General features: G+C 51.2%; 9 protein-coding genes across 9 annotated transcripts; 4 read left to right on the top strand and 5 right to left on the bottom strand.

Moving 5' to 3' along the window:
* Nucleotides 1-4: 4 nt before the first annotated feature.
* On the top strand, nt 5-1,282 carry N7525_003771 (putative RING finger domain protein; the record flags this gene model as incomplete). Its single annotated transcript, XM_002558770.1, has 3 exons — nt 5-556; nt 638-893; nt 951-1,282. 3 exons carry the CDS (start codon nt 5-7, stop codon nt 1,280-1,282), a joined length of 1,140 nt encoding a protein of 379 aa, XP_002558816.1.
* A 203-nt stretch (nt 1,283-1,485) lies between these two features.
* On the bottom strand, nt 1,486-2,469 carry N7525_003770 (DNA/RNA non-specific endonuclease; the record flags this gene model as incomplete). Its single annotated transcript, XM_002558771.1, has 1 exon — nt 1,486-2,469. One exon carries the CDS (start codon nt 2,467-2,469, stop codon nt 1,486-1,488), a length of 984 nt encoding a protein of 327 aa, XP_002558817.1.
* Nucleotides 2,470-3,141: 672 nt separating this feature from the next.
* Nucleotides 3,142-4,778, top strand: N7525_003769 (Zn(2+) transporter ZRT3; the record flags this gene model as incomplete). Its single annotated transcript, XM_061212817.1, has 3 exons — nt 3,142-3,193; nt 3,242-3,372; nt 3,423-4,778. 3 exons carry the CDS (start codon nt 3,142-3,144, stop codon nt 4,776-4,778), a joined length of 1,539 nt encoding a protein of 512 aa, XP_061069838.1.
* Nucleotides 4,779-6,703: 1,925 nt separating this feature from the next.
* N7525_003768 (uncharacterized protein) lies at nt 6,704-7,373 on the top strand (the record flags this gene model as incomplete). The annotated part of the gene is made up of 3 exons (XM_061212816.1): nt 6,704-6,710; nt 6,782-7,207; nt 7,261-7,373. The coding sequence occupies 3 exons, from the start codon at nt 6,704-6,706 to the stop codon at nt 7,371-7,373; spliced, it is 546 nt and encodes a 181-aa protein (XP_061069837.1).
* Nucleotides 7,374-7,937: 564 nt separating this feature from the next.
* Nucleotides 7,938-15,653, bottom strand: N7525_003767 (uncharacterized protein; the record flags this gene model as incomplete). The annotated part of the gene is made up of 3 exons (XM_061212815.1): nt 7,938-12,973; nt 13,026-13,632; nt 13,689-15,653. 3 exons carry the CDS (start codon nt 15,651-15,653, stop codon nt 7,938-7,940), a joined length of 7,608 nt encoding a protein of 2,535 aa, XP_061069836.1.
* Nucleotides 15,654-17,870: 2,217 nt separating this feature from the next.
* N7525_003766 (40S ribosomal protein eS30) lies at nt 17,871-18,776 on the bottom strand. The gene is made up of 3 exons (XM_002558777.2): nt 18,614-18,776; nt 18,414-18,518; nt 17,871-18,282 (listed from the first exon to the last, which is right to left on the bottom strand). The coding sequence occupies exons 1-3, from the start codon at nt 18,671-18,673 to the stop codon at nt 18,259-18,261; spliced, it is 189 nt and encodes a 62-aa protein (XP_002558823.2). The 5' UTR covers nt 18,674-18,776; the 3' UTR covers nt 17,871-18,258.
* A 434-nt stretch (nt 18,777-19,210) lies between these two features.
* Nucleotides 19,211-20,557, bottom strand: N7525_003765 (splicing regulator NSRP1-like domain-containing protein; the record flags this gene model as incomplete). The annotated part of the gene is made up of 1 exon (XM_002558778.1): nt 19,211-20,557. The coding sequence occupies one exon, from the start codon at nt 20,555-20,557 to the stop codon at nt 19,211-19,213; it is 1,347 nt and encodes a 448-aa protein (XP_002558824.1).
* A 565-nt stretch (nt 20,558-21,122) lies between these two features.
* On the top strand, nt 21,123-21,939 carry N7525_003764 (TRAPP subunit TRS20; the record flags this gene model as incomplete). Its single annotated transcript, XM_002558779.2, has 2 exons — nt 21,123-21,400; nt 21,573-21,939. The coding sequence occupies 2 exons, from the start codon at nt 21,123-21,125 to the stop codon at nt 21,937-21,939; spliced, it is 645 nt and encodes a 214-aa protein (XP_002558825.1).
* A 447-nt stretch (nt 21,940-22,386) lies between these two features.
* N7525_003763 (cysteine hydrolase family protein) lies at nt 22,387-23,730 on the bottom strand (the record flags this gene model as incomplete). Its single annotated transcript, XM_002558780.1, has 4 exons — nt 22,387-22,889; nt 22,943-23,074; nt 23,132-23,556; nt 23,621-23,730. The coding sequence occupies 4 exons, from the start codon at nt 23,728-23,730 to the stop codon at nt 22,387-22,389; spliced, it is 1,170 nt and encodes a 389-aa protein (XP_002558826.1).
* Nucleotides 23,731-24,307: the final 577 nt, after the last annotated feature.

Raw genomic sequence — 24,307 nt, 5'->3', positions numbered from 1 at the left:
CAAAATGGCGCACTCAAAGCGAAACACCTCCCTCCCGCATTTCACCTCCTACGAACGCGGTCTACTCCGCTCAACCTGGGGCACAAAACGCAGCGCAATCGGCCGCGACAGCTTCTTATCCTTCGGTTCCTGCCGTCTATGTCTGCAACCCGCGCGCGCGCCTGTAGTCGCCTGCGCCAGCAACGGCGACCTCTTCTGTCGCGAGTGTGCGATTAGTGACCTCCTCGCTCAGAGGCAGGAGATCAAACGGCTGGAGAAAGAGCGCGATGAGGCGAGGAAACGCATTGCGGGGGATGAGGAGCGCTCGTTGGCGGAGATGAAGGAGAGGGATCTTAGGGATTTCGAGCTTGTTTCGATGGGCCTGGAGAATAAGGGTGGTTCTGGTGTTGGGACGAAACGCAAGGCCGAGGAGTCGGAGGCTTTGGAGAAGTTTAAGGCTAGGGAGGTTGAGGTTGATGGGAAGAGGAAGAGGGTTTTTGAGCTCGGGGAGGAGGAGATGGCTCGTGTTGCTGGGGAAGAGAAGGAGAGGCTGAGGAAGGAGTTGAAGATGGAGAAGGTTTGTGGTCGTTCTTTGAGCTGGAGCTTGGAGCTTTAGTCTTCAATTGGGGGTTTATCTTGGCTAACAACTTTGCTCTAGTCGTCTAGCAAATCTGCTCTGCCGTCCTTCTGGGTCCCATCTTTAACGCCTAACACGGATGCCAATGAAATCGCCGCTAACAAGACCGTCAAGTTGACGCCTGTCTGTCCTGGCTCAACGGATGAGAGTCGACACAGCTACTCACTCAAGTCGCTTGTTGAAGTTAATTTCACGGAGGAGAAGGCTTCCGACGGGACTGTGTCCAGGGTGTGCCCGAGTTGCAAGAAGAATTTGAGTAATGGGCTCAAAGCGATGCGTATGTGGAATTGAAGTTGACACAGCCATTGGGTTTTGCTAATATCTCTTATGGCAGTCACAAAGCCCTGCGGGCATGTCATCTGCTCTCCGTGTGTAACTAAATTCATGATTCCCCACGATCACCACATCCCCGATCCACATGCCTCGAAGGAGGAGCAGGAGAAGAATGCTGCTCTCCATGGCCAGGTCCTATGTTACGTCTGTGAGACGGATGTTACGGCAAAGTCAACCCCAGACGGCAATGGGAGTGGGAATAACAAGAAGTCCAAGAAGAAGGATAAGGATGCTATTCAACCTGGTCTGGTGGAGGTCTCCTCCGAGGGGACTGGGTTTGCTAGCAAAGGTGGGAATATGGGGAAGAAGACCGGAGTTGCGTTCCAGTGCTAAGCCATTCCGTAATAACAAAACGAGGAAAAAGCATGAAACACTAGAGGTTTCGATTATGTGTACGATAAAAATATCCTGATATTGCCGCCCGGAGCGGTTATTAACGCCCGAACCATGCAAATAAAAATGTTTCTAGATATACAGTGAAGCCATGCGAGAAGTCAAAGGCGAACATAGTCCCTCTCTCCTCCTATGCCCCAAGCTCAAGAACGCTTATTGGCATTGTTGAACTCGCGCACAGTGATCGAGCAAGACACCTCCTGACACAAGCGACGACGACGACTGAGGTCCAACTTCGAGCCGAATTCCAAACCAGAAGCACGCTCAACAGCCTCGAGAGGAACCTCGAAGTCAGTCAGACGCTTATCATTCGCAATGCGAGCATTGGGCAGAACAAAAGCACCGAGCGCAACCTTGCTCGTCGGCGAGTTGGTGCCATCCTCGGCATAGATAACCTTATAGAAGTGCGTGGGCACAGCGACGTTAGGCGGGTTACCAATAACTTCGTAATTAACGCGCCACTTTCCATCCGGGTCACGGTGAGGCAGGTACAAGGGGCCGGTAACGATGCGAACAGAGGGATATCGCTTAGCGAGATCACGGCAGAAATTCTCAAAGTGCGCCCAGTAGTCGCGGTTGAAGCCCTCGCCGACCTGCGGAGACATGTTGCTCAGTGCGAATGTACCGTCCATCGCATCCTGCGACCACTTCGCGTCTGCGGCTGGCACCTGGTGTCCGCGGTCATAGCCTGAGCGGAAATAGTCGGACAGTTTGGCGCGGAACATGGCCGGGATGGTCGTGTCCTCGAAGAAAGTGCTCCTCTTTCGGTCGGCATTGTTCATGCGCAGGGATTCCGGTGTAATGTGTTCTGCAACCCAGGATGGGTTACGTGTGCGTCGGTCGTAGGCGCCGTGCAATGGGAGCGAGGAGAGCTCGTCGGCGATTGGGCCCGGGAAGCCATATTGGAGGATTCCTGCTGCGTCCACGGGTCCGGTGGCTAGCTTGGATGCTAGGGTTGGGCTTGGGATGGTTGAAGGCACCGGCACCTTAGGGTTTTGGGTTGTCGGTGTCGGGGAGAGAGTCTCTTGTTGGGGCTTTGAGGGTTTGCCGGAGAAGAGCAGCGCAGTGACACCAGCTCCAGTGGCTGCACTGGCGGCAGCAATAACAGCCAGAGTTGCTTTGGACATGGCTGAGTGTCCCTTGGGTGTATATACCTAGGTAGGGCTGGTTAAGTCCAGAGACAGGAACCGAAACAAAAGACAATAAAACAGATGGGGAGTCACGGGCCAATCACATCACATGGCCCCCTGAACACTTGCATCTGCATGGGAGATGGCTTGTTTATATGTATTCTCTTGATATTCTCTTGATTCTTTTGCTCTTGGATATCATGGTTCTCGTGATTTGAGTCTGGTGAGTCTAGAATTATTCAAATCACCAGATACTGTCAGTGGCATACCCCTTGCATGCGTCCCTTCATCATATGAGAATGTGTCGAAGATCACACAACAGCTTGCAATGACACAGTATTCATAGACCTCTGCAGGTTGAACCATTTTACTCCATATCCTATAGTCTCCGAGACTCTCAATATAGAGATACACCATGCCAGACCGTTTATTCCACATTGCAGATCCCAGCCATGAGGGGGTGAGCTGCAGAAGTCCAGTGAGAACCTTGGGGACGAATATGCACTGCCCTCAGACCTTCGCAGGTGATTGACTTATAAATGCTCATCCACGAACATCATGTTTTCATTTCCCTAGAGAGAAGGAGATAGAGACAAGAGGCAAAGGGTTGACCGCCAACCAGCAAATTACATCACCGTTTTCGTTCAGGTTTCTTCAACTCCCCACGCCATGTCTGCCAACGACCTCCGGGGGTGGGTGATGAGCGCTGTCTCAGGTGTTGGTAAGTGTCGCTGGAGATACACAAATATTCATCACTAATTGTATTCAGCCTGCGTTCTTGGTTCCTCTATCATCTGTGTCGATGTGCTGGTGCAGGCGCTTTCCCACTGCAAGAGCTTCCAAATAGCCAACAGTAGTAACTTCCTGTCGGCATCATTATGTCTTAGCGCTGGAGTCATGGTGAGCTATCATCCTAGAGGAAATCCATGGACTGTACTAATTTTAGGCAGCTCTTTACCTCCCTCTATAGCATGCTCCCCACCTCGAAGCAATACCTCACTCGCGCCGGCTTCTCTCCCGCTGTATCTGCATATATTTTGATCGGCCTTTTCATTACCGGAGTCGCAGGCATTCAACTGTTATCTGCATTTGCACACCGATACATCCCATCTCATGTTGTCGACTGTGCCCATACCCATGACGGGTCGGAAGGAGATCCCGAGCGCGGCGAGCCCGCACGCGAAGACCGTGCAAATGGACATACCGAACGAACCCCGCTGCTGCGTCCTAATAAGCCAACTTCATTCAAGTCAACGCCAGCGGTGGTACAACGGAGCCAACATCTTGAGCCGGCGCCGAGACGCAAGACGATGCGGGCAATACTAACGCGTCGCATTACGTCGCTCATGGGTGGCGTAAAATCCACCTGCGACGAGGACGGGCCTTGCTTTGGGGTTTCCCAAACCTGCGGTCTCGAATGCACCAAGGTGCTTGCGCCACCCAACAGCGATGAACCCCCACGACCCGCTTTGCTGCATCGCGAAAGTCTATCCGTGCCGCTGGAATCAGATATTTCCCGCGCGGAAACTGAGGCTGACAATGAACATATTCCTACTGCCCCGGAAGGGGGGTATTTTGACAGGATCTCTGCACAGCACCACATACAACCAGATGTTACATCGTCCGATTCGTCTCAGATCCTAGACCAGCATTCTTCAAGTCATCTATCTCATTCGCATCCTGAGTATCATCCCCATTCTGAGCATCATCCCCATTCCGAGCATCAACATCAGGACGAGTCTCATGGCCACCGCGACGATATTGACTCCGGGCGTCCCAAATCTGCCGGTGGCAACCAGCACCACCATCACGTCCCTAAAAATGCATTCCTCTCCATTGGACTCCAGACCTCACTCGCCATTGCTCTGCATAAGCTTCCCGAGGGGTTCATCACCTATGCCACCAACCACGCCAGCCCAACCCTCGGTATGACAGTATTCCTGGCTCTGTTCATCCACAACATCGTGGAAGGCTTCGCCATGGCACTTCCGCTCTATCTAGCCCTCAATTCCCGCTGGAAGGCAATGTTCTGGTCCAGTCTTCTGGGAGGTATCAGCCAACCAGCCGGTGCTGGCCTAGCCGCACTTTGGATCTGGAGCACCGGACAACACGGTAGCGACGATGCCACAGGTACCTCGTGGGGGATCTATGGAGGTATGTTCGCCGCCACGGCCGGGGTGATGACTTCAGTTGCACTGCAGCTTTTCAGCGAGGGACTTGGTCTTACCCATCGTCGGGGAATGGGAATCGGGTTCGCTGTTGCAGGTATGGGGTTGATGGGCCTCAGCTTTGCATTGACTGCTTGACCAGGCTTTGGCTCTGCTGATCATTTCCATCATACGCCCGGTGTATGATCCTTCATGATCCTTACGGCCGGCATGCATGAACACACATATTGGGGGTTCGCTTTTAGCTACATTCATTCAAAATGGCCATGGGGTGGTCCTGCACAAATGGAAAGGGTACGTGCATATTTGGACGCTACATGTATTTCTTATCAACATACCTGTTACGGTCAAGTCACCGATGTGGTGAAAGCACAATTACCTGGTACTCTTGTACTGTATGTACATTCCCGTGCAGATAATGCATTAGATTATGAAATATCTTTTCTCCAATTCATCAAGTAGCTCACTGTCAATGAGCCGGTCCTAATGGAGGTGTACAATTGGTTCTATCAACGGATCTGGGGAGGAAGTCAAGGTGCGAACACATTCGTACAGTATAAACATAACTGTTAGGATGTAACTATAGAAATGATTTAAAGGTAACTACACTACATACATTGTTGCTGAGCGTTAGCGAAGCACCCATATCATAAGGGGGTCGCTCTTATATCACGTGACCTAGATCTTATCTAATTATCCTCTTATACCTAGGTACAACATAGGTAGGCCATCTGGGAGCCTCTCTAGGCGGTAAGATTCTGCCAGCGACCCAACACTATATCAGGCACATGATATGTCATTATTGGCAGTACACGGGCAGTAACTACGTTCCTCTCCAGCGTCCTCGATCCGCTTCATTCCTTCCACCGATGCACACCTGCTTAGAATCTGGATCATAGTTTACCTTGTCAGACTCTTTACACCATGGAGTTCCTACGGAGCATATTTCGTCAACAGACAAAGCATCTCCCCGCGGGGGAGCCTCACTATCAAGAACAGCACTATCAATACGCTATATCTTGCTTCATTTGGAGAATAGCTTTGAAGGCTATATCTCTCACTTTTTTTTGAGAATACTACTGGATAGTATATCTCACTTTGGATTTGCATATCTCTTTAAAGGTGTGCATTTCTCACTTCTTTATCACTTTTTACAAAGAGAGTATCTCACCGGAGTACTATCTCTTTTGACAAAGAAGCTTTGTTGTAGAATCTCACGTTGAGAACTGCATTCATTTTTCATCACCCACGATGGCTGAATCCTCCAACCAACCTGCCGCCATGTAGCTAGCACTAAACCGAAACTGGCATGCTAAGCGAGACGTCGTTGTTGCAGACCAAGCTGTTGGTCTACCTGAAGTAGGAAGCTTCAACATGTACAAAATCACACCACCGCTGAAAGAGCGTACCGACTTTAACACCTAGGTGGACCAAGTGGAAAAGATATTACGAAGTCATAAGCTTCACAATCTGATCAACACTAACATTCCCTAGCCCGTTGTCGACGATCCAAATGGAGAGGCATGGTATACTCTTTCCCTACAAATGAAGATATAGATGACGAGCAGTATGGATCACACCCTGGTCTAGGAAATCAATGCTCGAGGATCTACCATTGAATTCGCCGACGAGTTTCTTACCGAATTAAAGAAACACATGAAGGGTGAAGGTCATAGTGCTTTGAAAGCAGCTATAAGAAGCTTCAAGAAGCTATCCCGGAGTCAATTTATAATAAGCGAAGAATTCATTCATGCTGTGAAACTTCGTTATAAAGCTGTCTGTGACCTTAATGAATGGACAACTTCCTCCCTACTACGCTCTGGAAACCATATTATCAGAGCTTAGTGAAGTGCCAGAACTGAGCGGTTTTATCGTTGTAAAAGACAACGAGCTCAACGCCATTGAGAAGCCAGCTGAGACAATTACTATCATCGATTTCTATCGGTATAGTACTGCAATTCTAGACTATGTCAAGTCTAGCAATACAGACTCTCTCGCCCTGCACACAGAAGCTCTTGACAGTTGGGGTACAGAGATCATTTGCATCCTGCTAACAAACTTGCATGCAAAGTCAGTACCATCTCCCTTTTGCGCTCTCTTATCCGGCTTCCCCTTCACTAAGACATGGAACAGGTTTGTAGAGTACTATCTCGCGGACCCTGGAGTCGAGTTCCCACGAGAGAAATTTCCGGATGCCAAAGCACTTGCAGAAGCTACACTGAGGCAGTTCTCTAGGCGAAACCTGCGGGCCGTAACTCGGTTTGGTGTCGGTGCTATCATTCGACCAGTTGAAGCAACTTACCAGGACGAATTTTATCGCTCTCTTCATACCGTTCTTGGGTACGCTATGAATGTCACTAGCGAATGGTCGCCAGACGGCGTTGGCAGAATCGACTTTCGACTTAGCAGCGTCAGATGGGGAATTGAACTTCTACGAGAAGGTGATCGACTGCATGACCACTGCCAGAGATTTACAACCGATGGAGCATACGGAAAATGGATCCAGCAAGGCCTACTAGAGGATTGGCTAGTCATTGACTGCCGGACATCGTCACCACGTTCATACGGTAAGCGTTCTTGCTATATGCTATGTTAGCTGGAACCGCTCATGCAAGTATAGAAATTCCAGATACGAAGCTTTGGCGTGCCGTTTTCGCTCCTGATTTTTCGGATGTTGAGGTTCGAGACCAATACAACCAGGTTGTGGTGGACCGTTTCGCTTTAACGGAATAGGACTGCAAGACAAGCTGCGGTTTACGATACGAGGCATGCAACACTTTCTGTCTTGGTTAGGAAATTAGGCAATGGCGCTTTTCCTTTATTATTGTCACCGAGTCATGTGACGTCTGATATTCCGCTTAGCCTAGTCACAATGGATCATCTTAGCTTATCGTGCTCACAGATGGTAGCATGTCCTACGTTACTCCAAAGGATACCCTCTGGAGCAACGTAGGACATGCTCCGGGTGGCGCCCAAAGCACCCTGGTACATAATAGCAGATCCTCAAATACTGTCCTAACACCATGGGCGCTTGGCACGATTCCGCGAGATACTAGTAGATATGAGAGGGCATCCTATTTAATAATGGTCTGCACATGTCGGAAACAAATTCTGAGCGTGGGATAACATTAGAGGCTAAGAGCACCTAATAGGTACAAGGCCGTGCCGTCTATAAAGATTACGAAAAGGCGTGCATCGAAAGTTATCTTCAATTTGGGTCAATTTGGTTGTAAACAATTTAAAGAAACAGCGTAACACACCAATCCAAATATTTTTAATATACAAAAGTTCGCACACTTAGAGAGCCTGCACAGAGATACGTCTCTGGCTACCGGTACCACCCAATCCAGCACCACTAGACTCACGCAGATGATTGCGGTGCGTCTGATCCTCCTCCTCCATATCCTCAACATCAATACTAAACCGTCTCGGCTTCGACCAAACACCGAATTGTTCACCACCATTCGCCTCCCCAACGCTCTTAATCTGCTCAGACTGCACACCGAAGCGATCCGCCACAGACTGGAACAGCTCCGCATGCGCCGAAGGCCGGCTAGAAGTCTGTTCAGCTCCCAGACGTGCCTGGGAACGGCGCAACAACTCCATGTGCTGCGACGCGGTATCAGCACCATTGGCATGGTCCACCGCCCCAGAGTCGCCGAGCAGGTCGTACAGGATTCCCTCGTGCAGAGTCGCTGCAGACTGGTAGTTCTCGGAGGCAGTGAACAGCGCAGAGAGGAGCTTGGTCATATCCAGTGTGACTGGGTCACAGCTGCCCCACACCTGGCGCAGGTTGTAGCAGATGTCGCGGCAGAGCTGGATGGCGGAGTCGACGCTGCCGCGGCAGAAGCGGGTTTCTACTAGTCGTCGTCCGATCCATACCACCACGTCTGGTGTCCAGGTGCGCTGGACGATTCGGGAGGTCCAGAGCTGCGTGAGAATGGCTTCTAGCTCGTCGAACATCTCGTACTGGCCGAGGAGGGTGATGATATCGTTGAGGTGGTTGAAGGGTAGATCGACCATCTCGATGCCCATGGACTTTGAGGTTGCCATAATCTCTTGTAGGAGTAGCTTGGACTTGGTGGACATGGCTTGGTAGGTCTTTTCGTCCGTGCACTTGTTAGCCTTGTGGCCGCTCAGGTACAGGCAGAGCTGAGTGGCGGTGTTGATGCTCTCCTGGTTGTTGAGACCGTCGGTCAGATGCAGGAAGGAGTGCAGAACGCCTGTCAGGATGCTGGCTTCCTGGAAGCGGGAGGAGTTGCACAGGTCACGGACGAGATTGGTGGTTGTCGTGAGGATGCTCATGTTACAGTTCTCTCTGTGAACCTCACGCAGACAGATCTGGTAGAACTGCTGCACGATTTCCTTGTCGGCGACATTGGTGGCGGACAGGTTAGAGCAGAAGTAATCGTACAGCTTGTCCTTGGTGTCGTTGGCAGCGCGAACTCGCTTCTGGCTAATCTGGAGATTGTAGAGCTTGTGGCCAGTGATCAGAGTGGGGATGAAGTCGTGGCTAGAGAGGCTCTTGGAGAAGGCCTGAGAAGTCCTCATCTCACGAGCCATCTCGGCCATGATCTGGTCGTAGCTGGCACGTCTGCCGAAGACTTCCTCGAACGCAGCGACAAACACGGCGTCGCGACGATCGCTCAGATCCACCGCGGAAGATTCGGAGCCGTACACCACGCGGTGGCGGAGTTCGTCAAGGAGATTGTTGCCGCCTTCGATGAAACCACACTCAAGGTAGATACTTGCGATCCGGCGAGCCCAGTCACCGATTGTCTCGGTGTCGCCACCAGCATGCAACACATCAGTAGAGTAGGCGTGGAGAATGGCGTTGCCCTGTTGAACAGAAGTAGACGTTCCCTGTCGCGAATGGGCGAGAGCAAGTTCACGGAGCCAGGAGAGAGTCGTGGTGGAGAAGTAGCCCTGGTTCTTCTTGGCCAGCTGGAACTCTTCTGTGTAGAGGGAACGGGCTTCTACAGTTGAATCATGCTTGCGCACAAACAGCTGTGCCAGCTTGTGCTTGAGGGTGATAGGCAGTGGTGTAGTCATCTGGTCGAGACCCTTCGACGACTGAGAAGGAGCCACCCACTCGCTGGTTTCCAGAGGCAACTTGTACAGGGAGATGGCTTGGTCGACGTGTGCATCGTTGGACTCACATAGCTCGGCAAAGAGCAAGGTAGCATTGAGCGTCTTCTCACTTGTTGCGCCGTGCAAGTGGCGGCAGGTCATGACATACTCAGAGGCAACGCGGTATCGCTCAGAGAAGTCGGCCCTCTTGTGGGTAGTAAGAATAGACATGTATCCCAGGTAAGTCTTCTCCAGCATCCGGTCCACCAGGTCATGGTCATAGGTATCTACCTTGTTGTCTTCAACAACCAGAGTCGGCCAGAGAGATCGGTACACGTGCAAAGCAGAATCCCACTGCATCTCCTTCTCATAGAGGTTGATGAGGGCAATTGCAGCGTCCATGCCCTCTGGAGAAACCGTGTTCTGATGGGAAGTAGCGTTGAAGATGCGCTGGTAGATGCTCTTAGCCTCGCTGTTCTTCTCCAGGCGAGTTGCCAAAGCAGCCTCGGAATACATATTCTCAATTGTATGTTCATGCTTCTCCCCGAGACGAGCCGCCAAGAAGTTGCTCATGGTATGCAGCAACGTCAGCGCATTGGTGAACTGGTAGGTGGTCTCGTGGAACTCGACAACGGCCTTGGCAACGGCCATCACGGACGGCACAGGTACACCAGCAGACGAGATCAAAGAACCGAAAGCGTTCTCATAAACAGCTGTAGCCTGCTCCAGATGCAGTCTGCGGAAGTGACAGTAGGCCAACACCAGAGCCAGGTCTGCCGCGGGGGGTGCCAGCTCGGGCGAGAACTTCTGGTGAGATTTGGCTTGCTCGACAGCGGGCCAGATATGCTGCAGAACCGCCATCGCGCATTCACTGGCTTGAATCCACTCCCCCTCGCGCACGTAGATACTGGCAAGGTTGTGGCACAAGATCAAGGTGGTAACAGTCATATTCTCGGGACTGGCTGAGATAACGTCCAGCAGCTCAATCAGCAGCTTGCGGTCCCGAGAAGACAGCGAGGATGCACTCTCAATAGAGACGGCATTAGCCATACTCTGGGCAATTGAGAGTGCCAGAGCGGTTGAGTCCTCCGAGTACTCTTGGTGGGTCTCCTTGTAGTAGCGCCACATGAGAATTGCCAAGGAGCGATCGAGGTTGTACATAAGCATCTCCCGAGTCTCAGCGCGGAGAAGGTGCACGCGCTGCATCATCTCCTCAGAGTGAATACCAGTAACCTCGAGATCTGCAACCAGTTCCCGGATGATGACCTCAGATTCATCATTCCGGCCCTGACGGCGGAGGAACTGGTAGTACACAAGGGCGACATTAGCCTTCTTGTCCATCATATCAACCGAGTCGATATCGCGCGAGTTGAGACCAGCCCAGAGGCTTGACAGAACTGCCTGAGCGTGAGCCAAATCACCCTGATCCTCGTACATCTTGGCCATGTACAGAGTGTAGGAGATTCGGCGCTCGTCGGTGACTTCCATAGTGCGCACCATGTTGTCATACTTGGTTCTGGCAATGTCGCGGCTCATCTCGTCGGTTCCAGTTGTGGAGAAATGACTGGTCAAGAAGTCGGCAGTCTCGGATGACTGGCGCGAATTCGTGCCGTATTTTTGAAGAATCTGCTGGTAGAAGTGCTTCGAGATAAACAACGCGGACTGGTTATCGTTGCGAGACTTGTACATGCTGACAATCATTCCAAGGTACTTCAGGCGTTGGTTGAACTCCACCCCGGTAATCTCGGAGTCGGTCAAGATCAAGTACTTCATGATGTCTTCCTGCTGCGAGGTGATCGTGCCTCGCTCGGAGAATGACTGGACCATCATCTCGGAGCATGACAGGGTAACCGGGTGTGACTGGCCGAGAAGCTCCTGGCTTAGCTTCCACGCTTCGTAGCAGGTCTCATCGGCGTGACTAGCATGCGCCAACTTGGACACGCGTGCGCTGAGGACCAAGCTTTGTAGCAGAGCGATGGATTTCTCGCCGAGGACCAATCGGCGAATGTCACTTGCAAGTCTGTAGAGCTCGACGACACTAGACCGAGTAAACTGGGACTCGCGGCAAGTCAACTCGAGGCGTGCGAAGAGGACGGTTGCAGGCATGATCTTCCAGAAGCTTGAGTTGAATTGGAACTCTTCGTCATCGGTGACGAGTGGAGATGAGAGAAGATGCGACAACCAGTAGCGTGCGGTGTACTCCAAGACGACATACTTGTCGAAGAGATGGTTGCGTTCCTCGATGCCCAACCTATCCATGGAAATGTCAACCTCCTCACGCACGTTCAGATGCACTGAGGAAAGACACCTGGTGAGCAAGTCGTAGTGTGCATCTCTGATACTGAGCTTGGACTGTCCACCGGATGACTTGGCCTGTTTGATGACGTGGTCACGAATGCAGGTGTGAGCAAAAGAGACCACGCCATCCCGAGTCATGACCAGCGGGCTCAAAGCATTCAAGATGTCGTAGCTACTAGTAGATTGGTTGGGGGAGTAGCTGGGGCCTTTGGGGTCCACATTCAGCAAATGCTCAATCTCCTCGACCAGCAGGGGTCTCTCGGCTGCTACAAGCCAGGAAACGACATTAACAGTACCCTGCTGGCTGAAGTCCAGGCTCTTGGAGTGGAAGTCAATGAGTTCTGACATCGACTGCGGCAGGGCCTGAATGGACGCAACAGCCTGGCTCAAGGTCTTTTGCTGTTTAGCGTATGAAACTGCCATTTCAGCCCAACTGAAGGAGCCCTGGGAGCGGGCTACAATGGCAGACACAGCAGCTTGAAGCTGGTTGCCCTTGTGGGTGTCAAAGTTGGCGCTAGATGCAAGCATCTTGTTGACATACGCTACGAGATCGGTCTTGGTCTGGGAGGTCTGCAGGGTAAGCTGGTGAACACCTTTGGAGCTGACCTTCGAAGTCAGGGGCCGGGTGAAAGCGATCATTTTAGATCCAGCATTCTGTTCGGAGAGAATATCGCAGAAGCGATCAAGATAGGCAACGGCATTGGCGTGACCACCCCTGATTTGGTCGATGCCATCAACCACAAACATGTACTGAATGTTCGTAGCAAGACCAGCACGAATACCCCTCCAAAGGCTTGCTTCAACCGCGTCATCCCCAGCACCATCGATCGCGCCTTGGGCTGCCCTGGCCACTTCAGCCAGGATAGCCTCCTGGGTCTGCTTGTCACTGACAGAATGATCCAACATCTGGTGAAGGACACCTTTCAGGATGCGCAGAGGCAAAGTAGCGACGGGAATATCAGCACCTGTATTGGATTAGCTTGCGAATCAACGAAAGATAAGCACAGAAAGACTCACGAATGGTGTACGGGATAACATTCCAGCTATCGTGTTCAGCCGACTGCTGTAGTCTTTCGACCGCCCATTGGGCCAGTGCACTCTTCCCCGAGCCAGGACCACCAGAAACCAGCATGGCAGGGGAGCTTCCGACACTGAAATCGTACAGTGTGTTGTTGAACCACTCAAAGGATCCCTCGGCAAGCGAGTGAGCGCGAGAGTCGAGGATAAACTGAAGAGGGCGGTCCTGCACTCCCAGGAATTGACGCAAACTACCCAACTCAGGCGACGAGTAGATCAGGGGGCTATCCTGCACAAGCTTCGCAGTGTGGGCATCGACAACACAGTTCCAGTGGGTGGAAAAGCGTTTGGCGTACGTCACGAAAGCGGCATCAACATTGCGTCCGATGACTTGATCGGACTCTTTGCTCTTGAATCCCTCGACACAGCTTATAGCTGTGCTACTGACCATCTCAAGCAAATCTGCGAAGGCCGCCGCAACATATGGTTGGAGCTCAGGGGAGGACTTGTACGCGGTCTCATACTGCAGAAGCAAGTAGATGCCGACGGCGACCCGGCCATACCGGCCAAAGACGCTTTCAAAGACATCCGTGTTGTCCATATCAGACTATGACAGTAGTTAGTATTCGTATCCGAAAGTTTTCACCCGTCATCTTAACTCACCTCCAAAAGGAGAATAGAGAATCCCCAGATGAGCGATGCCGCCTCATTGGCAGCAGGCGCGAACACTCCGACAGACTCCCGAAGAGCGTCGACTGCATACGCCAGTCTAGACGCCCATCTGAGGCTGCAATCCAGTCTGCTGCCATCTTGAGGCATCCAGCGGAGACGTTCAGCTGCGACGGCATCGAAGAAAACATCCACGTTAGGACTGCGCTTGCTGATCTGAGTGGAAGACAGGCCTAGCTGAGCCTTGCACTTCTGTGACACGGCCTGAACCTTCTCTTGGAGGATGGTAACTTTGTAGCCACTTCCACTCAGCTGTCTGACAATGCGCTTCGACGTCATGCCACTCCCGACGCTGTTATTGGCACCGGAGCTAGCGTGGGTGACTCCAGTGTTGAAGCCGTTATTGCTTGAGGTATCATAGGCACCAGCCTCTCGAGTTCCCGCTCCGCCGACAATGCTTCCTTGGTTGACTCCGCTGTTTTCATTTCCGGATAAACCATAGCTACCGTCTTGGTGAAGTCCCAGAACTCCTCCGCTAGCGATACCTGCTTTGTTCGATGCAGTGGCGCCGTTGTTGAACAAGGCGCTGTTTGTCTGGCCCGTAGTTGTAGACCGTAGACCACTGGTTTGGTTGGATCCACTGGTGGTAGAATAGGCTGTGTTTGTCGGTGTTTTAGGAGTGTAGCCATGATCGGACACCGCGCGGGCATAAGTATAGCCCCCGCGGTTCCCCGAGCTTGAGGCGCCCGCACCTTGTCCGCCTACACGGTCCTGTTCTCCCACAGTAGAAGCCACGTGGCTCTTCTGGCTTGTAGAAGTCGGATCTTCGGCTCTGGTTGCGTTCGTCCCAGAGACGGAATGCCTCTTTCTCTGCTTTCTGGTGGTAGAGGTCTGGTTGTCAGCTCCTTTACTCATGCCATAACCGCCGCCGGCGGCAGCGGTGGCGGCGGCAGCAGCAGCAGCAGCTTCGCTTGTCCCTGCTTTCTGGGAAGGCTGAGAGCCCTGCTTGTCGAGCTGCTTTCTGTCGATATGGTATTTTCCAACATCTTGATCAGCAGCTTTCTTGGACAGGTCTTTGCTAGTGGTCCCATCACTAAAGACGTCCGGGCTGATGTTTTCATAGTCATGGATCTCATTTTCAAGAGATTCCTTGCTATAGTCTCCTCCGGCGACGGGGTTTCCAGACTTTTCTTGGCTTAAGCTGGCCTGGTTGCCGCTCCCTGCTCCCGCGCCGGCAAACTGAGAATTGTCCGTATTTTCTCCGCGGGGTACTGTTTTGCTGTTGGTGCCACCTCTCTGAATGAGAATCGGCTTGTCACCCGGAGTGTGGAAGTTCTTTTCCTGGAAAGTGCCCGGCGTGGTGATGGGGCCCTTGCGGATGTCGTAGTTGGCTGCAAGCTCTCCGGCGAGCACACTGCCTCTGCGGTCATACTGTTGAGAGCCAGTGGCTTGCTTTGCGTCGGTGCTGTGTTGCTGTTTCTGGCTAGCTTCTCGCCTCTCGGTGCCCATGTCTCTTTGCTCCACCTTCGTATGGCTAGTAGAGGAGGTGCCAGTGTTGTCTTGGCCAATCCCTCCTTGGCTGGTCTGCCTTCCGGTCTCCTGAACATTCTCCCTGTTAAGGTCTTTGTTCATTCCAGCAGCGCTGCCTGATGCTCCGCCGGCGACTCCACCGACGGCTCCTCCGGCAGCTCCTCCCACAGCTCCCCGGCTGGTCGATTCTTTAGTGGCTTGTCCTTGGGTGCTAGTTTCTTTGGCGCCGTTGGAATTGCCACGGTTGGCTTCATCGCGGGTGGATGAGTTTCTATCGACGGGTTCATTGGCCTTGTCTCCCTGGCTGGTCGATTCTTTGGTAGTTTGACCTTTGGTCACGATGTCTTTGGCACCATTGTAATTGCCTTGGTTGACTTCATTGCGGATAGATGAGCTTTTATCGAGGATTCCCTTTGCCTTGGCGAACATGTTGATGGATGGTAGATTGGTGCGTAAATATATTAACAATAGGTGGATCGTAAATAAAAATTAATCAAATAATATCATTCAGTCGTGTTCGTTCAGCTTTCAAAAAATAGTAGATAGAATACAAGGAAAGGGAACCGAGCCAGGTTCAGGGACTCGGGGGCACCTAAATAATATTAGCAACTATCATCCTCCTCATTGCATCATGGAATTATTTCGGTGATGCCCGCACTGAGGGAACAGCTTGCTCGGTATCCAGCTGAGCCATCCCATGTCTTTGCTTGGATCGCAAGGCCCGCAGTCTGATCCAAGAAAACAAAGGGAGTTTGATGTCATAGTACAGCATAATATCAGAAGTCGATGATGCTCAACCGGAGGAGGGAGCGGGATAGGTGGATCTTCCAGAAGCTGGTGTCCACTTCAGGTTTCCACGCTTTGTATCCAATGTTCATTCATTCTCCAGTTGAAACGACAGATTATGATAGCATGTAAACTATCATTCCTTTGCAACTTCTGGCCCACGGCCGTGTATACTGGTGATTGGATTGTGCCTTGTAGTATCGCAATATGTAAAATCAACTCCAAATGGCCAAGTAGTCGGAATTGAGTTCAATCGATGTCATTGCAATGTGTGGGGTAGACACGAGGAGTTCGGGACAATCGGTTCTGGTTGAACTCAATGGCCCCAAAGCCATTCATTTTTCCACTGTCTGACGACTAGACATGCTCTGGATATCTGTTCGTTGTGTCCCATACTTATCTAAGTGGATGTGGAGGTCGGGGTCGAAGTCGGCGATTGGCCAATATCCCCCTTAGTCATCACATGCTAACCCCGATAACCTTAAATCAAGCCGTTGATCCGTGGGTGTCTCGTCTTTGGAATGTTCGGTCATTTCACCAAACATGTGCAGAGTCATCTCCGGATGACCCGGCATTGAGCTGGTGAGGTCATGCCTCTTTGTTTACGGGTGATCATTATGCCAAACGACCGCGGGGGCATCCGCCATTTATGTCATGACATCAAGCGGGAAGATCTCCAGCGTCTCAGTCTAAATGGGGCTTGTCCCTATCATTCCAGAGGTACCATCATCCGACTACCAACACACGTGTGATCATGGGAAGCTACTCGCGTTCATATACATATCAAGGAATCGAGTGCTTCCTTCCAGTCCATACAACTTACACTAACAGTTTTTCCGTGTTTTTTCCTTGTCTCCGGGTGCTTCTTTCCCCCTTTCTTTTGCAATGTTTCCTTCTTTCTGGTGAACAATCATTTGCATAGCAGAATACCAAATATTGGTGGGATTCACCCACAACTCAAGCCTTCTTTTGCACATGTAGATGTGTAATGTCTCTCAAGCGAGGCCTGCCTCGCAAGCCTTTTAATTTGTAGTATCGCGACTAGGTCTCCAGTATCATGTTCGAACACAATTTCATCTCCTCCTCCTTCTCCAGCATGGACCATAGTGCCACAGAGATTTCAACGCTTACTGTAGTCTTACACTATGCCTAGTTGTGTCTCCTTTGGTCGGACTAATCTGTCTCATTCATGATACATTGATATTTTATTCTCTTTGCCTTGCCTAGAATTACTTCTCAATGACCAAATGATAACATTCCATTGAAATTGAACCTTTCACCGCAAGTAATTCGCTTTTTGTAGCCAACTATCTCTATCCTTCTGGCTACAACGAGATAAGCGAGATAAGCGGGAAATGACAAAGACAGAGACCGACTATCCATGTAAGTGGCTATCCATGTAGATGCTAGTATAAAAGTGATAAAGTGTTCTGAATCCTTGATGCCCCACCCTTAAAACGTTCTCTTGAACAAGCTAAAGCGGAAAGATTCGCCAATTTATGTCAGTCCCCGCATTTTTCATGACGTGGGGCCCCATCGACACGAAAGTTGAAAGGGCAAGATGAGGATATGGATCATATGCTGATGAGCTCTGGCACGTGTGGGGTAAACATCAGGAGTTTAGAGTATATTGTACTTCGATATACAGCCGCTGCCCGGGTGCGGGGTTTGTATTACATTGTATTGTCGTTGGGAGATCAACAGGCCAAATCGCCCAGGGGCTGAGTCCCACCATGGAAGGGTCCGCTCCATTCTACAAGTCCAACCTTGGCGCAACAGCCCTAAAGAGGCAGGCATCTAAGAAGTGAAGTTCCAAGTATGCCCTTAGGCACCGTCTCAATAGAGATAACCCGAAAAGCATGGAAGAAGAGGTAGAGTCCATTTCTGGATCGGAAATGCAATTCATGAAACAGCCTATGAAATGAGTCGAAAAGTGACTCTGAAGTCCAGCCTGTGAAGACTGCCCGTAGACAGCTCACATCCAGCCACAGCTTTCCATCCTCAGACCGCCATGGGTGTTCATCCATTTCCGCGAATCAACCTCCCGAAAAAAACCCATCCGTTGCCAGCAAAAAAAAAATTCAAGTGAAGACGAAGAAGCGTGATATCATCCGTACAAGTACCAGCCGTATCTGGTGTGCTTTCGTTCGTTTGGGCCGTGGTCGTGCCGTAGTTATGCGAAGATTTTCATCGTAGAACTCGACTAGCCGATCGCGGCTCAGGTGGTTGTTTTAACGACTTGAATAATCTATTGGCCGGGGTTGGGGTTCATCTGCATTTCGCGACTGGTCAGCCTTTCTGTCCTTCATTTCCGGCATTCGTGGTGTGGTCGTAGATATTGTGCGAAATGTGCGTTGTTGTTGATTGTGCGTTGTGGATGGGTGTGAGTCATTCGATATGTACCTTGCGCTTGCCACCGGTCATGGTAACGTTGACGAAACGGCGGGTGTAGAGGACACGCTTGTAGGCGCGACCCTTGGGGTTCTTCTTCTTCTCCTGGGGCTCGACCTGGATGCAAAATCGCCGTTAAAAGGACTGGTCGGATGGATGGCCACGGCGGTCGTATATCGAGTGGCGTTGGTTGGAAATCGAAGAGAACTCACCTTAGGAGTGGCAGCCTTGACCTTACCGGCACGGGCGAGAGAGCCGTGAACCTTACCCATTTTGGATTATTGACGTTGATGAACGGGAGATGGAAGTGGTTTGGTGATGAAGCAATTCTTGAATCTCGATTTGGGGGTGCAAAATTGGGAGTGCGACCTGTGTGGGGCGGCTTAGCGAGTGCTTTCGGTCCGGATTAACTCAGTCCGTGTGAGATCATGTGATGTGACAAGTGGATCATGTAAGCCGGGGTTAAGGATCTTGGCAATGGTTTCTCCGGTGTACAGAGTATGGCTGAATATGGCGATAGAACTTACCGAGTGTTATAGTAGCGGGAGTTGATGGGTGAAAAAAAGAGAAGAAACTCATAGCAGAAGGCAAGCAGCTGTTACATATCTATATTCTCAACTAGAGTTCATGCAGTTCCTACTACCTGGGACCTTCCGCGATTCGTCCATAGCAAACAGCCTTATGACTCAAAGTCGGGGTCTCTTTGTGATATCATGAGTAATGTACAAGGTTCTCACCAGCGCTATGCAATATTAGGTATTCTAAAATTCCATGGATGCAACACATCCAGCTCACCTTTTGGCATACACCTAGGCCCCCTTTGATTTCTCCTTGGCAGCAGCCTCTTCTCGTTCTCTCTTTCTTGCCAGATACCGCTCTTTGGCGCTGGACACATCTTTCTCCGTCTTGCGACTGCGGCTCTTTTCAGCGATCTCCCTTTGCTTTGCAGCCTCAGCCTCCTCTTCTTGTCGCGCACGCTCCTCGTATTGGCTTGCGACCATGTCGGTCTGTCGAGCTCGTTGAGCAGCACGGCCGCCCTGGTAACCAGCACCGGCGCCTGGTCGTCCGACGGTAGGCCGCGAAACTCCTGCTTTGGCAGCAGATGCTGGGGCTTTCGGTTTCGGTGCCACATTCAGTCCTGCAGATAACAGCTGGCGCTTGTCGACAACTTGGCCTTCATCATTCACAACAACCCGAGCTCCATGAGCATTGAGATCCTCCGCCTTCTGGGCATCCGACTTATCCTCTTTATCCTCCGTCTCCTCGATGATCTCGCCTGCTTTGACGCGGCGGGCAGTTTCTTCCGCAGCCTTGATGACCTCCTCGTGCCGTGCTTCTCCTCGTGACAGAACGTCCCGGTAGAATCCAATCATGCCGGAGCCGCCGCTCTTTTTGCGCCGTTCTTCCTCTTCCTTTTCACGGCGTGCTTCCTCTTCTTCTGCCTTTCGCAGTTCCGCTTGCTGGGCCTTGTAGGCAGATGTGACAAATTTTTCCTTGTCTTCAAACTCGTCACCTTCAGCTTCACGCTCCCTGGCTAACTGGCGATCCTTAGCCCGCAGTTGATCCCGTTTCCGGATCTCCGCACTCTGTAGCAAGTTCTGCATGTACTTGGGTGTGTCACTCTTGGTTTCCACTGAGACCTTGGCGGGTTTGGCGTGCAAGCTGTCGTATACTTCATCGTATGAATATACCAATGGGTCGAGTTCTTCAGCTGCCTTTGCTTGCACATTGCTGCTATGCATTGACGCGAGATTGGTGTATATCTGGGCAGGGGCGGTTGGCTTCTTCGACTTCGCCTGGTTCAACCCAAGATTCATTGCGCCTTGTTGGTCTTTTTCTCTTTCTTCGTCTTCATCCTCATCGTCTGCAAATAGCGAGTTCTTGCCGAGCGGTTTGGCTGTTGGTTTGGGACCGCTCCCGAATTGAATTTTGCGTTTCGGCGGTGGCCCTGCGCTTGGCGAAGGTTTCTTGTTTGTAGCTGGCTCCTCTAGCCCTCCAATAGTTGAGATTTCAATTGCACCGTCGCCAGTTTGCTGGTCTTCATCGGAGTCGTCGTCGAAAATGTTCTTTCTTTTCTGTCCGAGAGCATTCCCCGGTTTTGTCGCCGCAAGACTCTTGTTAGGAAGGTTTAATCCGTAGGGGAGGTTTGCTGGCATCTTGGAAGTATGGTTTTCCAAGCAGGTCCAGGGCTTTGTGTAGTCGGAATAATAGCAATGACAATGGTGTGTTTGGCAGTGGGTGCTTGTCGAGATCAAAAGTTGCGACAGCGATCGACCGCGATAAAGCCCTGGCTGGTTATCAGTCGATCACGTGCTGGTGGCTTTTGCGGGGAGATCGGAGCATTTGAATATTGAAGTATACATACACGTACCAAGCACAAGGTAATATTGGCTGGTACATTAGGAGCTGTTGATTAGATTTGAATAGAATATGTATCCTTTGAGCTGATTGTATCGCTACGCGCAGATATATCATCAATACTGTTATAGCAAATTTAGTTCTAGCTTCCAGGTGCAAAGATATATAATAGCTGAGGACCGATTTGGACAAGATATCACCCGCAGTACTCCTTTGAAGACAGCATGAATGCCAATCTGCACTACATCAAAAGTTTAGAGATTCACATTGTTAAACAAGATCTTCCGACTTCCAAGTCGACATCAAAAAGCATAGTTATACGCCACCTTCGCCTGGACAAGCTCATTCCTTATCGGCCACGTGATGGCGGCCGCTAGTAAAGCCGCAATCCCCAGCTCCTCGGCCGTCCTTGGGTCCATCTCCACCCTGAATAATCCCAGTCTGCTTAAAATGTCCTATTACTTTACCATCCTGTCACCCACCGACACGCCTTTGTTCAACATCGCCTTTGGTACATCAAAGGGGGGTGGTGATGGCATTGCCCGCTTCCGCTTCCCGGAGACGGCGCAGTACATGAACCAGTTCATCATCCACTCAAGTCTTGACATATTGGAAGAAGCGCAATGGACCAATGGCGGAATGTGAGTTTAATACGTTGTTTCATATTTGGATGGCCTCTGCAATCTGGCTCGATTCCCTGGGCTTGAGTTCCTGAGAGCCCATATGAACACAAGAGGAATCCCCCCGGCCCAATAACACACGCTTCATACCCCACATCAAACCTCCAATCCCAAATCTAACATTGCGCAAAAGGTACCTGAAGCATATCGATACATACCCACCGGCAGCAGCCTACATCACGGCCTTCCTCACTCCAAGTGGCGCGCGCTTCCTCCTCCTCCACCAACCCCCAAACCTCCCCTCTTCAACCAGCAGCAGCAGCGGCCTCGGTTCCTCCTCACTGCTAGGCACAGCAGGATCCACCACACGTGCCTCGTCCAGCTCTATCGCCGCAAACCCGACATCCCCGCAGACCGAAGAGGCCGTGCGCCAGTTTATGAACGAGGTATACGAGAACTATGTCAAGACGGCGATGAGTCCATTCTATAAACAGGGAATGGAGATCAAGAGTCCTGTTTTCAGGACGCGGGTTACTGCTGCAGGGAAAAAATGGCTGTAGTCCGGCTGTCTCTTGTGGTTTGAGTTCGTGAGCGTGGCGTTTCAGGGCATGTATTCTTTGGGGTTGATTCTTTCTCTGTACCTATTGCATTGTTCTGACTTCAATGTTGCTCTGCATAATAGAGAAACAAGTTTTCAAGTCAATGACCTTGTCGATACTCTAGTGTGTAATGTAATACAAACAAAACGCTTGTTATTCCTGATTTTTTAACACGACAAATTGAAAGACTATTGTTCTGCGCTTAAAGTAGTTGCCACAAAATGACACAAGTTGGGATCAATGAAGTCCCTGGCACGCTAACAAACAAAGAAGAGGCTCGAAGAAGAAAAGCAACGAGTATGCGCACTGCAGTATCTCAACAGAAAAGAGATAACTCCAGTCCCAAACGCCGGGGAAATTCCTTCCAATCCCAGTGTCCAAAGCCCCGCTAAAACAAATAGTACATACTTAGACGGTCATCTGAGGAGCCAGCTTCTTCATGGTGACGGTTTTGAAATTATCGACAGCGTGGATGACATCTTCCAACTTGGCAACAGTGCCGAAGATTCCGCCTTCCATTTTGACGGATTGCATGGTGCCCAGATGCAGCGACGGCTCCGCAGCCGCAGTACCGTCATCCAGAACGACACAGTCGAAGCCACGGTCATTAGCTTCGCGCATGGTCGTTGAGACGCAGACGTCGGTGGTCACACCTGCGATGACGAGGTTTTTCACCCCTTTGTTGCGAAGGAGAAGCTCAAAGTCGGTGTGTGCAAAGGCACCTCGGCCGGGCTTGTCGATGACAGGCTCACCGGGGAGAGGATACAATTCGTCAACAGTGTCATGGCCCAGTTCGCCACGGATAAGCAGGCGGCCCATGGGGCCGGGGGAGCCAATACCCAAGCCGGATGCGTTGTTACGGGACCGGTATGCCTCACGACTCGAGAGAGTGGATAGATCGGGTCGGTGTCCTAAAACGAGTTAGTAAAAACATGCTACGAGTTAAGAACGAGACACTAAGTACCCTCGCGAGTATGATAGACCGGGAAACCCCCAGAGCGGAAAGCATGAAGCAATCTTTGCAGGCGGGGAATCAAAGCCTGTGCGGCAGAAATATCATATCCCTGATATCCCATGTACCCTTCGGGCAGACAGACTACGAGAAAATCAGCCAGATGGTCCACTGACGGGGGTAATAGTCCGAAATACTCACAGTCCTTTTGCATATCAATTATCACAAGTGCAGTGGTGTATGGGGTGAACGAAGCGTCATGGGGCCAATCGTATGGGACGGCTGGCAGCTGGCCCTTGCGGACCTTGTGGTGAGGCACCTGTCGCGGCTTCTCGATAACAGGACCATGATTGTGTGCCGCATTTAGCACCGTCAGGGTCCAGATACCTGGAGAGCCTGCTGCGACTAGCATGAAAGGACAATCCATCAACCGCGAGGTTCTGCGGCGCTTGCGCGTTTCCTCAGTCAGACCGTTCCGTGGCCGATAGTGGCCGCCACGATCACAACGCAGCCAGACCTTGGCGGTGCGGCCGGGTTTCTTCTCTGTGGGCGTGCTTGACGACTTAACGACCACATTGTAGCCATGTTCCTTGCCATGGTCCTGGACCGCGGCGAGAAGAGTTGCTCTGTAGACATAAATTGTTGATATTGGTCCTACTAAGCAAGGGGCGATGAGGGCGGAGAACTTACTTGTCAGGGTATGTTCCCTCCGGAGGGGGAACCAATTGCATTGCCAGCTCCGGAATGTCTTGAAGGTCGCTGGGCGCATCGTCAAGGTTGAGATCGGTCGAGTCTGCCATGGTGATAGATCGAGTTGGGCCTTAGCCACACTGAAGGGGATCTATCTAAGGATGGAAACTGTAAGTCCAGATGTCATACCATCATCCCACGTTTAGCCGATGCGCCTCAAACCTGGGGTAGACAGATGGAGCTTGCGAGTAATCGGGGGTAAACAAGTGCGTGGAAGCAAACAGGATGATCAGCGATCTTAAGAACGCGTGCGTGGGCATAACATCCAGAGTAGTGTCTGGAGGCAACAAACACCTGTTCTGAGAGCTTGGAAGCTTACAGGAGGTTCTAGAGCAAATATTTTAAGGTAGGCAAAGCTACTTACCTCTCCGACTTGATTGCTCTAGAGACCTAAAGACTGGAGACTGGGGACTGCTGAGGTCCAGATCACGGGCTGAGGTCGATCAGGATCACTTTCAGCTCCAAATGAGGTTAGCTCCACTTCGCTGCCTTAAAAGTGCCTGGGGCAGAAGGTTCCTGCCTTAACGCACCAAAAGAGCGGTGGGTGGCTGAGCCCAGATCTGCCAAATGAGGACTAGCGCATCTACCGGGCCCCCCCTGACGACCGAAACAACAACATCGGTTTCT

The sequence above is a fragment of the Penicillium rubens genome (genome assembly GCF_028828025.1).
Source record: "Penicillium rubens strain IBT 27055 chromosome Unknown utg000002l_segment0_segment0, whole genome shotgun sequence".
Lineage (NCBI taxonomy): Eukaryota > Fungi > Ascomycota > Eurotiomycetes > Eurotiales > Aspergillaceae > Penicillium > Penicillium rubens.
The sequence above is the reverse complement of the archived record's forward strand: the minus strand, read 5'-3'. Positions and strand labels throughout refer to the sequence as shown.